This window comes from Lycium barbarum, chromosome 12, assembly GCF_019175385.1.
Source record: "Lycium barbarum isolate Lr01 chromosome 12, ASM1917538v2, whole genome shotgun sequence".
NCBI classification, from domain to species: domain Eukaryota; kingdom Viridiplantae; phylum Streptophyta; class Magnoliopsida; order Solanales; family Solanaceae; genus Lycium; species Lycium barbarum.
In genome coordinates this window covers 106,308,989-106,326,110 of record NC_083348.1, presented here as the reverse complement: position 1 = coordinate 106,326,110, position 17,122 = coordinate 106,308,989, and the positions used below count along the sequence as shown (strand labels likewise).

The 17,122-nt window shown below is 37.0% G+C and overlaps 2 protein-coding genes across 3 annotated transcripts; one reads left to right on the top strand and one right to left on the bottom strand.

Annotated features, from left to right (window-relative positions):
* The first annotated feature begins 1,282 nt into the window (after window positions 1-1,282).
* Window positions 1,283-4,430, top strand: LOC132625036 (DNA cross-link repair protein SNM1). Of its 2 annotated transcripts, none has more exons than XM_060339799.1 (9): window positions 1,283-1,672; window positions 2,096-2,276; window positions 2,414-2,653; window positions 2,739-2,883; window positions 3,262-3,396; window positions 3,479-3,536; window positions 3,634-3,711; window positions 3,863-3,915; window positions 4,091-4,430. In XM_060339799.1, exons 1-9 carry the CDS (start codon window positions 1,417-1,419, stop codon window positions 4,187-4,189), a joined length of 1,245 nt encoding a protein of 414 aa, XP_060195782.1. In that variant the 5' UTR covers window positions 1,283-1,416; the 3' UTR covers window positions 4,190-4,430. The 2 variants fall into 2 exon arrangements, with proteins under 2 accessions (XP_060195782.1, XP_060195781.1); XM_060339798.1 differs by having other exon boundaries at window positions 1,285-1,672; window positions 3,470-3,536.
* Window positions 4,431-4,867: 437 nt separating this feature from the next.
* LOC132625034 (ATP-dependent DNA helicase At3g02060, chloroplastic) lies at window positions 4,868-16,462 on the bottom strand. The gene is made up of 14 exons (XM_060339797.1): window positions 15,721-16,462; window positions 14,594-14,819; window positions 13,977-14,222; window positions 13,081-13,215; window positions 11,926-12,050; window positions 11,571-11,710; window positions 11,367-11,437; window positions 9,247-9,408; window positions 8,152-8,238; window positions 7,748-7,921; window positions 7,495-7,539; window positions 5,751-6,107; window positions 5,212-5,597; window positions 4,868-5,116 (listed from the first exon to the last, which is right to left on the bottom strand). Exons 1-13 carry the CDS (start codon window positions 16,305-16,307, stop codon window positions 5,496-5,498), a joined length of 2,457 nt encoding a protein of 818 aa, XP_060195780.1. The 5' UTR covers window positions 16,308-16,462; the 3' UTR covers window positions 4,868-5,116; window positions 5,212-5,495.
* Between the last annotated feature and the right edge of the window lie 660 nt (window positions 16,463-17,122).

Sequence of the window (17,122 nt, the reverse complement as noted above, 5' to 3'; positions counted from 1 at the left end):
GTTGATAGAAAATATTTTCCGGAAAATATCCACCCAAGCCCCACCAACTCCACCCGACCCCACCTCCCAATACCACACCAACCCCTACTTCCACCCCCACCTCCCAATACCACACCAACCCCTACTTCCACCCCCACCCACCCCAACCCCCCCATCCACCCCAAAAAAAGCATCTTAAAAAAAGTTTTAAAAGTTACTTTTTTTGGAGTTTTACACCACCCACCCCCTCGGCACCCCACCACCCCCTCCAATGTTTTAAAATTTTTAACCACTCAAACTTTCATTTTTATAATTTTTTAATAAAGATAAAATTAAATAGGAAGTAGAAAATTTGGGAGGGGTAGGGGTGCGTGCGGGAGGTGGATGTAGTAAAAAAAAAAAACTTTTCAAAACTTTTAAAAAAAATTATTTTTTTTGGAGGGGGTGGTGGGGTGTCGGGAGGGGCGGGGGATGTGTTGGTGTAGAAAACCCAGAAGAAAATTTTTAACAAAAATTTGAGGTAGGGGGAGGGGTGAGGGTGGGGTGCGGTGATAGGGGGTGCAGGGTGCGGGGGTGGGGTGTTGGGGTGTTGGGGTGGGGGTAGGGTGCGAGGTGGGGGTGGTGCATGGGCTGCGGGAGTGGTTGGGGTTTGGTGGTGGGAGTTGGGTAGTGCATGAGTTGCAGGAATGGTTGGGGTGTCGGGGTGGGTGGTGCAAAAAACACAAAAAAAAGTTTAGAATTTTTTTTTTCAAAATAAAATTAATTTTTTTTAGAGGGTGGTATTGGGTCGCGGCGGGGTTTGGTGGTGGGAGTTGTTAGCGTTTGGTGGTTGTGCGTTGGGTGGTGGTAGGGTGATTGGTGGATGCACTTGTGGACTTGTTTTTCCTACTTTTATTTGGGAAGTCATTTCTCCATTTTTGAAGAATTTATTTTTCTAAAGAAAATATTTTTTAAATTTTTTGACTAAACGAATATGAGAAAATTGAAAAAGCATTTTCCGAAAAATGTTTTCCTCCGTACCGAACACACCCTTAGAGAAACTCCATAACAATATCATATAGTTCAAAAAACAAACGGTCCAAACTAAATAAAATTCTCTTGAAATTTGAATTGTAAACTTTAAACTCCGAGCTCAATAAATGCTAGCTAAAACTTTTACGTCATCTGTTCGGATTTATGTGATACACTTTTACTTTTACTATGTTGAAAAAATGTCGCAGAATTAGAAACAACATAATTTTAAAATTCTTCTGTTTCCTTTAATGAAAAATTTGTAACCACAAATTTTAAAAGTCTTAGACAAACTAGATGCCTTGTGAAATGATGACAGAAAAATTGTGAGTGACGGAGTATTTTTTTTCTGGAAAATTAGCCCCCGAAAAGGTCCACGTTAGAGCTGCTATCTTTATTGTTGGAAGAGAAAAGGAAAGGTCGAAAATGGAGAAGTGGAAGTTGAAAGGGACGGTGACTAGTGATTTCCGTTGGTATTCCGACGACGGCTGTTATACTGATGATGAGTGTGAGGCAAATGAGATATGCTCCTCCTCATCCACTGTTAAGAAGAGGAGACTGACGCAGACGAATCTGTTCCAGCTGTGGGGCCTTGAGAAGCCTAACCTCCAACAGAGTAACAACAACAAGAAGACGGCTACTTCTCAACAGCGCCTTTGCCCCTTCTATAAGAACATTCCTGGTCACTCTCTCATGTCTCATCTTCATTTCTCCAAACATTCTTCTTCCTTTTCAAATTAGTGTGCTCTATTGAGGCACCAAAACATTCAGCCTACACATCCATTTCTAGTTACATACTTCTCATAACTATACCTGAATGTTAAAATATAATGTGCTTAACGATTTTTAGTTGCACTTATTCCTTACTGTGGTAGTTATTTCAGTTACTAATCTCTGTATGTTTTTGCTTGATTGCCTTTGCATAATCAGTGGCTACTGCCTACTACTATTGACATTAAACCTATCTCCTACCGGGGCACCATTTTTCTAGCCTATTGCATTATTCAGCTCTAGGACAATCAGTTAACACACTTTACTGGGAATTGGTTTTCATCATTTTCTCTGAGTTTAAGTTATTCAACATTTAAGTCCCTCATTCATGCAGGAACACCCTTCACCGTTGACGCATTCTGTTATGGTCCTGTCAAAGGCTGTTCTGCCTATTTCCTTAGTCACTTCCATGCTGATCACTATATTGGCTTGACGAAAGGATGGTCACATGGGCCTATCTACTGTACCAACCTCACTGCTCGCTTACTGAGAATCTGTCTTAATGTTACTCCATCGTAAGGGACTCTTTTTTTGCCTTGTCAAAGTGTCTTACTCAATGAGCAAGAAAAGTTTCATATCTTTTGGGTTATTTTACTCCTTCCCACCACAAAACAGTGTACAGGACAGTTACGTTCCGTTGATTCTTTTGCAGTTTCATATGTCCTCTGGAATTAGGTACTGAGAACAACGTTAAAGGAATCAAAGTTACTATGCTTGATGCTAATCACTGTCCTGGTGCTGCTCTCATTCACTTCCGTCTCCCAAATGGACAATGTTACTTGCACACCGGAGACTTTAGGGCTTCGAAGCTGATGCAATCATATCCACTTCTTGCAAGCCAACGTATTAATATACTTTACCTTGACACAACATATTGCAATCCAAAGTACAGGTGTTAATTCTCTTTGTTTTGTGTTGTGGATATATGTTGTTCACAGTTGTGCTAGATATTAATTTTTTGGAGATATCTACTTCAGGTTTCCTTCAAAAGAAGATGTTTTGGAATTTGTTGTAGGTGTCACGAGAAGATATTTGAATAATCATCCAAAAACCATCGTGGTTGTTGGTGCATACAGCATTGGAAAAGAACATGTGTATTTGGCAATTTCAAAGGCACTGGGGGTATCTTTGCTTCCGAGTATTTCATGTTTATTTTTTGTTATATTTATGATATTAATCCATATTATGACTTGATGAGTATCTAGCAACCCTATAAAGACATCAAAGGTTTAAGAGTAAACAATTGTGAGTTATTGCTAGAAAAAATACATGGACCATTCAGCAGAAGATGAAGCTGCTTTGCTCCTATAACTTAGATTTCTAAAGCTCCTTCTCTTTATGGATGAATAGCATGGCATATGGCACCAAACTATTGAAATTTCATTTGTCTTTCTGGGACAAGGCAACAATTTGTTACAAATTTGCTTACAATGTGTGCTCTTTAAAGCTAAACTTTATGCTGTCTATTATCTGACTGGATTTATTATAAATACTTAATAGGTAAAAATATATGCAAATGCTTCCAGGAGGCGCGTTCTTCGGTCTTTTGGATGGGCTGGAATTTCTGAAAATCTGTCGACAAACGGGAAAGATACACCTTTGCACATATTGCCTATATCATCCTTGAGATTTGAGGTTTGCATTATCCCCTTCTTTAGATGATTGATGCATTCTCCCTTTATAACTTCTTCCGTTAATGTTTCCCAAGATGCTGCAGCGTTATTTGGCATCACAAGACGGACAGTACACTAGCATGTTGGCATTCCGACCAACAGGTGACTCATATTTGTTACTTATAGCTTGTGACCCATCTATTGAAGTGGATTTCTTTCCCTTATATCATGCAAAAGATCCTTACCATATTTTTTTCAGGATGGACTTACTCAGAGACCATCGGGGATAATCTAAACTTAATAAAACCCACTTCTAAGGGCAACATCACTATTTATGGTGAGATAAATTGGTGCTTTTTGGGAGGTTTAGATCCTACATATTTTTATTTATAATTTGTATTACTTACTGTACGTTTACGGCTGCTTTTTGTGGCTCCTAGTTGGCTGAGGTATTGAATCAACTCTTCTACTGCATTAATTTCCTGCAGGTGTTCCATATAGTGAGCATTCTAATTTCACAGAGCTACAGGAATTTGTGCAGGTTGAGATTTTTTTTGTACATTTCTTTTGGCTAGTTGAATATTTAGTTAATGTCATTGCCAACTGCCCAACTGGTACAATTCGCAAATAGATGTTTCGGTCTTCCGGAGCTAGTTCCCTTAAAATTTTACAAACTATTGCTACATCCTAATTTATGAAAATATTTGGTTTTGCAGTTTCTGAGGCCAGAAAAGATAATTCCTACTGTTAATGTGGGAAATGCTGTTAATCGTGGCAAGATGCAATCATACTTCCAGCAGTGGCTGAAAGCCTGAAAGAGGAGCTGTTCTTCGGGAGTTGTGGTCTTTGGTTTTTCTATTGTTCTAATTCTTCTGGAGATTAGGAAGTGGATTAGATAGGTTACTGAAATGGGACTGGTGTTATACGGTTGTAAAGTGTTTTTAATCTTGTTATAGGCTCACCTAGCGAACTCTTGGCGTCCATTTTTGCTGACTGCACGCTATGCCCTAGTTTTAAATCTTATGGATTTATTGTAGAAATCAACTTTTTGCGCAACTTAGAACTCCAACCAAACCAATGTCCTAGTGTTTCACTCTTTCGTAAATAGGTTAGTACTTAAGTATGATGAAGAGCAACGGGCAAAAAATCCATTTAAACTTACTTTAAAGGAGAGTTGGTTATTTTTCAACTTCTGTATAAGCACTGGTTATATTCCAATGAGTTGTCTTAAAGATGGCTACCTGGTATAATTTTATCAATAGATTTGCAGTAAGGTAGGATTCATTTTGGTTGTTATTCTGTGGGTTAGACCGCTGGAATCAAAAGTCAGTAATTGACAAGAAATTTCTTTGTCATAAGAATTTATTTCTTAGTCTCAAACGAATCATTCAGCCTTGTAATCTCTTTATCTTTTTGTAATTTTAGCTAATAGGAAGAATTAAGCATCAACTAGATTTAGAATCACATTTGGGCCCAAATGTCTAGAATAAATATGCAACACAAATTCCATGAAGCGCCATAACTCGGCAAAAAAATGTCATGAAGAGGTGGCATCTAACATAAAGGAGTCAGGGCTCCAAGGGAACGTGAAAGACAAATTATGATCCCTTGTTCTTTCCCTATTCAAATAGGGTAATGACGAATCCTAATTGTTTCTGTTGTCACATAAACATATCTTTCACGAGAAATTTGACAGTCCATCAATATATCCTATATCCTGTATTTAAACAACTCGGCTAGTCCTGCACAGTAAAAAGCAAACCAGGTCCCTGATGATTAGGAGACAAAACATGAAAATAGAAAATGAAAAGATTAAAAGAATGGACCAAAGATAAACCTCGTCTCAGAAGGCAATGCACTCCTTGTGGCTTTTACTTCTGATATAGATTGATTGCCCGAGAGGAATGGAAAGCGCCAGTTGGATATCACATAATATGCTTTAATAGACAATACAGATCTATCTCCATTTTTCATACTGTACATGGGGAGACAGCCGCTGATGAGAGACAAGCTTCTAACATTCTTAATTAAACCAGCCACCCAGGACGCTATTATAGCAATGGATGATGGCCATGGGGCTGCCTACTAGATGAAGTAAAGAACCACAGTTCATTGAAAGGACTAATATTTTATCAAGGTCGGCAATGAGGAATATAATTCTGCTAGGCATTGGAAGATCCAATTCAGCAACTGTTCTTTAGGTAGCTCCAAGAGCAATTCAGCCTGAATAAGACGCATCATTACACAAAGCCAATTAAATATGGAAAGCATGCCTTTCACATTTAACTTTTTCTCCATTCTTTCAAATGAAGAATATGTAACCCTAGTGGATTAGTATGGGTATAGAGAAGATAGTAAAACTCAACAAAACCATACCTTTATTTGGCCATCTTCAAATATCAGAGAATTCTGATGAACATCTGAAGTTGCTGAATCAGTTATCAACTTGAAAACCTTTTTTGACATGTTTGTTTTCATGCCAACCATCTTTCCTGAAGCATATATGCTGGTAATTCCTAAATCAGCTGCCATTCTTTTGACATATAGCTTCTTCAATAGGATTTCCATAGAGTAAGGTTCTTTGCCATATTGACGCCTCAAATTTTCCGTAAATTGCATCAAGCTGAAAATGTCCTTTTCAGCTGCTTTTTCAGCGCCATTAATGATTTGCATGGGGTTCTCCAAATGATTTATGTAGTCGGAAGGAAGATGAGGGTTTATATTGATATCAAGCTGAGACAGGGAGTGAGAGAATGTTAAAAGGTTATACCCATTTATTTGCAATTGCCAATGAAAGTAGTTCAGCAGATAAATAGGCTATATCTTTCAGAACGGATGTGACAAAATCAGAATAACTATAACAGGAGACACAAATTCTTACAAGCTATTCATAGAACCACTAGTCTAAAGTTCCTATACGAAGCCGTTTCCACATGCCTAGCGAACTAATGTGGTCGTGCTCAACATATTAGCTAACTAACCCAGCTTAATTCCCTGATCATGCATTTCCAAGTAATTTGTCGTTATTTTTTAACCTCGTACTCTTACTACCTGTTCAGAAGCAAGAGACAACGATAAGGCAGTAAATTAGAAACTCAACTAAAGAAACTAAATATTGCACAACTTCGACTCTTCCTACTGATCATTTATTACTGTATAGTTTCTTGTCTTTGTCGTTGCTCCCTTGCATTTTTCTTGTGCCCTTTTAACCATTAATTAAACTTCATGCAATAAAGCAGTGATTTATACTTTTGATGTTCCACATAAGACATGTACAATTGCCCAATTACTTTAAAAAACCTCTGGATTGTTAACCCTTTTTTTCACTTTTAATTAATTCTCCATTTAACCAAAATATTTGATCTATTTCCTTTATTGGATAAACATAAAATACTTGACATCTTTTTTAATCTAGAAAATCCTCTCCTTCCAACAAAATGAAATAATCTAAACTGATGCTATCCGAGATATTTCAAACTTGATGCCACATCTTTCCAATTAACTACTACATCTTTTCATACTTCTTTTTTATAACCATGGTGTCCGGATTAGCTTGCGTGCACCGCGGCTAATTCCAAGAGGTACGTGCTACCTCCCACCAGCACAAGTATTGGGTAACTCTGTCCACCAAGACTTGGGAAGAGGAGAAAAAATCACCTAGTGTTTAACGTAATCACCAAAAGAACAAAGAAAAAAAAATGGTCGTTCATATTTATCTCAACTCTAATTTGTGATTGTTGTTTGTTGAGAAGTTGAATAATTTCTTTATGATCCACAGTAGACTAGTATATCTTACAAGGATAAAAACATGATAAAATCCTAAGTGGGTGTGTTTATGAAAAGCTCATAATCCATCATAGTTAGGCTAATTCTGGTTGTACATGACTCAACAGTTGCTAATTTAAGAATATTTTGTCCCGAAATCATTCAATTTTTAAGATCCGAATTTCTCTGGTTGACATTTTAACCAATCAATTAAAAAATTAATGATTAATGACAGTTCCTAAAAAGAGCAGCACACATTAGGTATTGGATAATGGAGACACAACCACAGACTTATAATGGATTTTGTCCTCAAAAAATGTATCAACTTACAGAAAATATAGAGAGCATTAAATACCTTCATTGCATGGTAAGGAACTGATATTACACGATGCTCATCAACCTGGAATACAAATAAAGATAACAGATCTCATTACAATTTTCTTTCATTTTGAAAGGTACATAATTGATGCATAGACGTATCATGATCTCAAAATAAGGTAGGAGGATAGCATGAAGAAAGCAATGCTAGGCTGCTAGCTAAGGCACATACCAGTCAATTTTATCTTTGAAACTAGCAATAATGGAGTAAAAGGATGATGCAAACAGACCTTTGACAAGCTTTCAAACAGCATCTCAAAGAATAGATCAATGCCCACATTGCCGACATCCCCTGTCTGTTGCTCGCCGAAAATATTGCCAAATCCTCTAATAGCCATGTCTCTTTCTGCAAGCTGAAAACCCTGGCCAAGTTCACAGCACTCTTCAAGAGCAGCAAGCCTCTCCTAAATTGTCAAATGAAAGCCCATGTAACAGCCATAATAAAGATCAATCTTCCGCAAGTAACTTCACATAACGTGGATATCACAGAATTTGTCCTTCATAAGATAAAATTAGAACCCCTGTTCTTATGGAAATACCGCAACATTACCAGAATAAAGGCAAGAAGACAGAATATATGAACCATCTCCTACATATCCCGTCATTAGAAAAATATAGAGGAACGAGAGCATACTAGTGCGTGGTCAGAAAGAAGTGATTTGTCGGGATAAAATAAGTGTGCATGAGCTTCCTTATCCGCCCGTCCGACCCTTCCACGCAACTAAAATAATCAAAAAGAGTAGGAATTAGAAAAAATATCAAAGTCACAGCAATTAGCATTATAACGATCAATAACCATAATCACTAAGAATCTGCAAAGTAGAGATATGGAATTGTCAGCAGCGCATCATCACGGCCTAATTAGCCCATGGGCATATATGAGTCTCATAAAGTCCGCTAAAAGACATCCGAACTGCAAAAACTACAGTATCGACATAAGCTATTAAGAGAGACAAGTTAATCAGTTAGCTAGCAATGTAAGGGGACAAATCTTGAAATTAAGGGCTGAAAATCTTTGATCAATCAACTTTAGTAGTCAATACAATGAAAAAGAACCGGGAAAGATAATTTTTCATTGGAGTTTGAAATCACTACATTAACCGAGTAGAAGACAATTGGTCGACTTCATCACTGCAGCTTTAATAGCAGGCCATGGTCAACATCACAAGAGAACCAAACCCAGAAATTCCTCTTGAAAGAAAGAACAGAATACTTTACAAATATGAAATAAAGGCTGATTCAACGACATTTATTCTCTCTGTAAAAATCCCTTGTCTCATAAGAATCTGAGCTTGACTGAAATGCCACTACAACGAAAATAACACTAATTATGCTATTATGCTATTGAACTTCGATGTAATCTCAAGATTACAAGGAGTTTTTGAATGTAACAAAGACTTGCTATGCTAAAACCCAGCTACCTAAGTTATCCCAAAAGTCAAATTTTCTCTTTTAGCACCGTTAATCGTCTTGTGTGATTAATCAGGTACATCAAGGAAACAGGGAGATTCTGTATTAACGCAGAGCTGGGCAAACATTACATGCTGTCAAGGAACATCTAATTCATGTAAAATTGAACAAAACGCTGTATCAAAGTAAACTATGCTTTTTTACTTATGTCTAAGAAAAATCAATGGACAAAAACAAATGATTTGCTTCCTGGTTTCAATGTCACTTATACAGTGCAGGAAAAATCTTGCTGTTTGTTTAGGCAAGAGAATGTAAAAACCTGATACAATTGTGCAAGTCCAAATTGCTGAACATCTTGAATGATGATTGTGTTTGCATTTTGAATATCAAGGCCACTTTCCACTATGTTTGTACATATAAGAATTCTAATATCTCCTCGTGCAAATCTTTCCATAGTTTCCTCAAGTTGTTTTGAGTATTGCTGGCAGAAAAGATGAAGTGGCATGTGAGAGCACTAGAACTGAACAATGCAGTGTAGATGCTATGTAAATATGAGTTCATAATTTAGATTAATGTCTAATGACTGAATGAACGTAAGTATTCTATCAAAGGTATTGTTTATGAAAAAAGCACCAAGTTTTAGAGTAATAGCAAGAGCAAATGCACCAATAACTTAAACTCTACTCTAGTACAAGTGATACAGAATAAGTAATATCAGCCACCATTGCTATTGCTTTTTAAAGAAATTTGCTCACTATTGTCCCCCAGAATAATCAGTCTATCAATCAACCCCACTTCAATCCCAAATCAATTGGAGTTGGATACATGAATCATTTATTCTGATCTATTCAGGCCCATTTCATTCCAATACTAAATAATTTGCAGTAACTAGTTTAATCTCAACAAGTTGTACCACCTGTGTTGATCCTTTGACTCATTGGATTCTTTCTTAGTTAGTTCTTAGTTAATTTCAATTGATACGGAGAGATCCTAGGTCTATTGAAACAACTTTTCTTCATGCGCTTTAAGGTTTATCTCATCCCCTATTACACCTCAAATTATCATATTTTCATACCTACGTATTGATGCATTTAGAGGTATGCTTATAACATGGCCAAACTATTTCCTTCTCTCATGTGTATTACGTGCACCCTTTGTCGGATTGTAATAATTTCTAATCTTGTCTAGCCTTGTATGATTGCACATCTATATTTGTATATTTCCAACATTCATCTAGGCATTGGCCAAACATTCACTCCCATATGATATGCTGATCTCACACCCGTTCTACATAACTTTCCTTTAACATTATGCTATTCTATCTATCCCATGATACTACAAGCTGCAACTTGCGTTGTTAATATTTCTAGCCCTTTCCCCAGTATATTCTCTTATAGACATGAAATATCAACTCCTTTTTCAAGTATCCAACTATTTCATTGCTTTTTTGAAAAAAAGTATGTTTCAAAACCTATCTGGATCTCATTCACTTGAACTGGCATTTTTTACCTTCATTTGTCTATTAAAATGCAAGAACTTTCTCTTATCTAACACCACAACCAAGCGGCAATGTGGTGAATAATATCTTTATCCAGACATGTCTATGGTGTAGGAAACCTTGCTTATATTCCGTCACACCAATGTGGTGATCTGATGGACTCCTTTATGCATTAAAACTACATCTGGGTGGCATTGTAGCGCATGCCTACAAGGGCGCGTCACAACAAATTCATCATTATGAGGATTCATAATGATCCAACTATATTTACACTGATCGTGCAACCTGCTCCTTTATCCAACTTAAGATCATCTATGCTCTGTGTATACACAAGAGCTCTCCAAAATGTTTTGAAGAAATAAAGCTCTCTGAGTTCCCCATTTCAAATTAAGCTCTCGAAGGTCCATGCACAAGAAAGTCTACATGCATTAAACTAAAGGTTGAAAGAGTTTCAATGTTTGACCTAAACAGAATGAGAAAGGGATTCTCAAAAAGAAGACCGGCAAATGAGACAAGCCTGAGAAGGAACAAATATTGTAATAAAAAGTTAAGAACACATAGAGTTGAAGGCTTATTAAAATTACATGTTCAGCAAAATAAGACCTATCAATAATAAGCTTTTGGTTTTCATTCCCGAAAATCTTACTCCCATATGATAAATCAATTCTCAGTTCCTCTCTTATAGGTCCTGCCTCATAAAGTTTCCCAGAATCATGTATGCTTAGTCAAAGGCATCAGACAGTTCAAAAGAGAATTTAAACAAGAACAACTGAACAAGGTTCAGTAAATGTGGAAGCTATGGAAGAAATATTGAAGAGTCCCATAACAGCTTAGTCAAAAGACATCACACAGTTGATTGATCACTTAATTGATTGAAATCTTCCCAAGTATTAACCTTTAATTCCAGAACTTAAAGCAAATGCATTAGATCCCATAATTACCTTTCCATGAGCAATAGCTATCTCAACATGTGGAAATGTTTGTTCTAAAAATTCCATAACATCTTCAAGACCTGCGAGTAATAGAACCCATGTAACTACAATGAGTACAATGGATGAACTTCAGCAAACTTCTCTACAGCCTGGCAACCAAATTACATAATGCTACTCACAATTAACGTGCACAAAAGGCACAGAATGCATTACCCTTAATGCGGGGCAAGACATAAAAAACTCGGCCACCACGGTCCAATTCATGCTTGATAGCTGATATTACTTTGTCCTTGCTGTAAGCTGAAAGATGAGTTCTTATTGGAACTCTCTCAGGAGGTGGTGTTGAGATCAAACTGTTTGAGAGACAAAAAGCGAAACAGTCAACAAATTGAACTGACAAAATGTTGAGTTGAATGTAACTTCACAATTCGTCAAATCTACCCAACATTGACACTGCTAAACTAATGATACCCAATTTTGGCTGCTGGAACGCCTAAGGGTATAGTGGATACTTCATCAACAGCCATCCACGGCTTTGATAAATTTGAAACAAACACAGTGGTATTACCTAGCGTCACGGAATCCAGTTAATGCTAAATAGAGAGTTCTCGGAATAGGCGTTGCTGAAAGTGTGAGTACATCCACTGAAGTTTTAAATGAAGCAATCTTCTCCTTCTGTTTTACACCAAACCTCTGAAAAGACAAAGAACAATTCAGAGGGAGATCAAATATGATGAATCGGTTATAGGTATGAAGGATGTCCAAAAGACACACACACACACACACAGACTCTCTCGCTCTCTCTCTCTTCTCTCTCTCTCTCTCTCTCTCTCTCTCTTATCTCTCTCTCTCTCTCTCTCACACACACACTCACACACAAACACACACACAGAGGAAGGTTCAGGGTTACCTACCTTCTTCAATAAATTTATTTTACTATTCATTTCAGTGGATAACGAGAAAACCTTACTACCATGAATAAATGAACACCAGCTTTCCACTTCATCATGGAACCCTATCAAAAGAAAGAAATAGCATCCTAGGACTGCCCCATCTAACAAGCTAATACACCTTTGCCTTGAACAAATATATCTATGGTATTGGAGATAGCGTGAGTGGGTGTGAAGAGTTCTGTAGTTTGTTGACTTCCAATGCCAATTAGGTTTTACTCTTCTGTACAACCTTCTGCAGATACTCGCCCACTCTTGGTATTTTTGTCTTATTCCCTTTTTATACGTGAAAAATTTCCACCTCCTTGGTGCTTCTCTCCAGCGTACATCACTCATTACAACAACGCAAGAATGTTAAACCTTGTGAAACAATCAAAAGAAGCTATTTTAGAAAACATGCAGAACCCAAGAATGTTAAAGCTTTATGTTTTTTTTCAAGTTTCTTCTTCTTTTTGGGGGGTTCTGGTTAAAGTTTCTTTTCGAGCTTTTTATCATCACAGGACAACAAGAAAATATAATCATAGTTGGCCTTATTATAGATCAAATAAAGAATTGCATAATCAGGTTGTAGATCAATGAAATTGATTTATAAAGGGGAAACCAAAACATTAGAAAAAGGGAGTTTACACATACTTTTTCCTCATTATAAGGCCTTACTTACACAAGTAACCAACCTATTTCATCCATGACTAAATTCGAAATATTACTGTTTTTAGATGCAAATAACAAACAAATAATCCAAAATATAATGGCATTTAGATATGTGGACGTACCTGTTCCTCATCAACCACAAGTAGACCCAGATTGTTATATTCAACTCGATTGCCAAGTAGTGAATGAGTCCCAACCATAATGTCCACATGTCCGTCTTTAATCATACTCAAGTACTCCTCTTTCTCTGACTTGGTCTTTATTGAGGAATAGTAGGTCACAAAGAAAGCTAGCATTAGGACTTAGAATACAGGTTACGGTGTTTGCTTGGACAAGGTAAACAGCAGTGTCAACACCAAAGAACTAAAACAAAAATAACATACGTAAGGAGTTCACATTGAGAACCATTACCACTCAGATTTTGGTAGGAAAATACCAAAAAGAAAGAGAAAAAAGACATTATATCTAGTTTGGTACACTTGCATATTCGAACAGTCATTCTTTTCGTTTTTCTTCTTAATAATCAAAGAGGTAGACAATAATTAAGAAGAGTATACAGACGTTAAATAATATTAAACCATCTCAACAAGGTGAAATTTTTTAAATATGTAATTTCAAAATAAATAACAATCAACTAAGCATGATTTGTGAAACAGCCTAAACAAACTCAAACTGCATAAAATCCTCAATGGACAGAAGATTTGATGTGTCTATGCCAGTTTGACTTGCATGGAAGTTTATCAATGGAATCACTTATTGTAAGGCACTCTGATGAATTTAAAAAAATATTTCTTGCCATGGACCTATTGATCAAGAAATCTAATCTTAAGAAATCATGAGATGCGAGAAGATAGGTTTCGCAAAAACCAATATGAGCAAACTTTTAAACATTGAAGCTCGGAAGCAACCACCATTCTTTTACCAAACCAACTACTATTCAAATGATGAAGAGTAGATGCTCAAGTAGAAAGTGCTTATTAGGCATCAACCATGTATTGCTAAAGATCGAGTTATGCACCTGAAACCTGCTAAGAAGTCCAACTCTTATGTTAGGATATCTTGAGAATCTCTCTGAGACAACATCAAAATGTTGTTTAGCCAAAACTATAGTTGGCGCTAGAACCATAGCTTGCTTCCCTGAAGAGACTACACAGAAGATGGCACGCAGTGCAACTTCAGTTTTACCAAAACCAACATCTCCACAAATTAATCTGTCCATTGGATTTTCCCTCTCTGTCAAGTCCCTTTCTACATCTAAGAAAGCCTGTCATTGGAATCCAAACTGTCAGAAACAGAAAAGGTTTCCCATTATAGGTAAACCAATAAAAATGATTAAACTCTCCAGACAATGAGTAGCAATAAGTTACTCTGACTAAAATGTGCCAAGCTAAGTACACTTTACGGACCACTAGTAGCAATAAGTTATTCTGAATAGAATGTGGCAAGACAGCAACACTGTTATTTTTGAGTGTTGTTAAAATTTTGTCATATATGTCTTACTGAACCAACTGGATGAAAAAAAAAATTGCAGCTAAACTATACACATGGCAAGAACCAACAACAGCTTATATTTTGCAGAAGCAAACCTTGCCGGTTGACGTCAGAATTTAAAAGATACAGAAGAGACAATTAAACCTGTTTCTGATCCGGTGTGGGCTCAAAAGGGAAGTGAGATGCAAATTCAGCCATAGCTGGAGTCTTTAGGTATGGAGGCCTTTTTTGTTTTAGCCTGTGTAGGTATAGCTCCATTAGATCTACAACCATTTTCTGAACTGCAACTTTACCCTTCATCCTTCTCCTCTCCCATGCACTAGTATCGCTTAACTTGCTCAAAGTCCGTGGTCTTTTGGTTTCATTAGGACTGAATAGTCAAAAAAAAAAAAAAAATGCACTAATCAAATAGCAAATCTAGACTATCTCTCTGGCATACAAAATTGATAATAAAGGACATTTCCAGGTTTCCCTTGGCTATACAGTTATTCATAACTCAAGAGACTCTTTCCAAGGGTGGTGATAAAGGATTATAAAAGGTAAAGCCTGTATATCCGTCTTAATAATTATATTCCTTCCAAAACGAGAATCAGACCCCCATCTCACCTCTGGAAATGTGATATGCAGCGATTTCGCTAAGGATAATCATAGACAGAGCAGATCCATTTCCTTTTTCTGTTCAGCCTTTGCTAATTGAAAGAGAGGCCTTCAAATCAAAAGGACCAGAGCAATGTAAAGAGTGCCTGGAACAGACCAAAATATAAAGCTCCTATGGCATCTTGGTATTAGATATATGCTCTAGGCTGAAACCAGTAAATAGGTCTTTATTATTTGGCTAGCTTCCCAAGGGTTGGAAAGTGGATAGCTTGTGACTAAGGAAAAGAGGCTAGCTTGAATTGAAAAGGCATTTTAAGTGATGTACTGAGGAAGTATCATCATAACCGGAAAAGATGTTAAGAAATTGCGAGGTGCAAAGCAAAGTCTCTATTCAAAAAATCATATTCCTATAGTATTAAGGAAATTTGGCTATTGTCTATAGCTGGGAAGCTCATGACATAAGATCATTTGTCGGAGGTATCCCTCTGTTAGGAACTGAAAAAGAGAAGGTCACTTCAAGTTGTAAAAGTATTGGTGAGTGTGCAAAAATCTTGTCCACATGAATGAAAGAAGTTACTGCATAATTTTAATTACCAAAAGGGGGGAATGAGCAGCAGTGTAATGAATTACAAATGTATATCTAGGTGGTAAGTAAAAAGGTACGCTGTACGTACAGATTGTAACGGTAGAGAAAACGAGATGCCTGGCAGACGGGTAATTTAGCCATACCATCAGCGTACTCAATAAAGACATATTCGATAGGCTCCTTGGAATCCTTGGGAAGGTCAAATTTGATGCCGACGAATCGTCCAATTCCAACCTTCCTGTGGACGACGAAATCGCCGGAACGGAGAGTGTAAGGGTCGACCTTGTAACTAAAAGTAGGTTGAGCTGAATTATCAGCAGCTTGTTTGGCTCGGTCGGTTTTGAGTTTGTGGAGGCCCCTTTGCTGCTGCTGCTTGACCAGCTGAATGTACTTATCAGCCTCCTCGGAATCCATGGCAGGCCTAAGAGGAATGGAGTGATCTCTCTTAGCATGCTCCCGCCGAATTCGGTCGTTAAGGAGAGAGATGGCGTCTCGCTCCTGCTCCTTCCGTACTCGGGGAGGCAATTTAGTATATACAGCATCCGCATTGAGGACCTTGGTTAAGGTAATAGAAGAGGGCTTTTGATGAGTAGCAGTAATAGTAGTGGTGGGGAACAGTTTGCAGAGACGAAAGCCCTCAGGAGAGAAGAGGAGGGACGCCTTCGCAGCTGCCATGGATAAAACTTCAGCGACTTCTCAAATCTTCATTCAACCGAAACCAATAAAACTTGTAAGAATTACCATATGCGTATCAATGGAGCTCTATGTATGTATGTATGTATGTTGAGGAAGCCGGGTTTTCCACATTATCTGTTCCCTCGAAACATGATTTTTTTTTTATTTTTTATTTTGTGACGCCCACGCGCCGGCACAAAATGTAATTAGTACACTACTATTTTTCAATGACATCCCAGTTTTTTCTTTTTTACAAAAAGAACATTACATTTGAGTAAAATACCAATCAACACACTAAATACCCGTTTGGCCATAAGAATTATTCATTTTTTTCCCAGAATTTTTTTCACTTTATTTGAAAATCAGCCTTGGCCATAAAAATACAAAATTGTATTTGGAATTTGGAGAACATTTAAAACCCTATTCTCATTTTTTTCACTTTAAATGCATTCCTAATAAAGTAAAAAATATTTGGTTTCTATGGCCAACGGCCTATTAATTCTATCACACAAAGACTAAGGACCCATTTGGCGATGGAAATTATTCACTTTTCCCGGAATTTTTTTTCACTTTTTCTGAAAACTAGTGTTTAGCCATGAAAATTCCAAATGCAACTTAGAAATTGTATTTGGATTAGGAAAACAACCGAGACTTTGTTTTCACTATTTTGACTTTCTGTTTTTTATCTTTGCTTTTGTTTTTCCTTTTTCAAATTTTACCCTAATTTTTTTTATTAATTTAACTCGTATATTCTAGTATTGGTAATGTTTACAACTATTTGTTTTAGTTCTTGTTGGGTTTTGCATGGGGTACAA

Coding starts and splice junctions, on each gene's coding strand:
- LOC132625034 (XM_060339797.1), bottom strand. CDS start 16,307: ATGGCAGCTGCGAAGGCGTCCCTCCTCTTCTCTCCTGAGGGCTTTCGT. Junction 7,922..8,151: donor TTCTTTCTGACCACGCACTA/GTATGCTCTCGT, acceptor TTGACAATTTAG/GAGAGGCTTGCTGCTCTTGA. Junction 5,598..5,750: donor TTGAAGATGGCCAAATAAAG/GTATGGTTTTGT, acceptor CGTCTTATTCAG/GCTGAATTGCTCTTGGAGCT.
- LOC132625036 (XM_060339798.1), top strand. CDS start 1,417: ATGGAGAAGTGGAAGTTGAAAGGGACGGTGACTAGTGATTTCCGTTGG. Junction 1,673..2,095: donor CTTCTATAAGAACATTCCTG/GTCACTCTCTCA, acceptor TCATTCATGCAG/GAACACCCTTCACCGTTGAC. Junction 3,916..4,090: donor AGCTACAGGAATTTGTGCAG/GTTGAGATTTTT, acceptor TTGGTTTTGCAG/TTTCTGAGGCCAGAAAAGAT.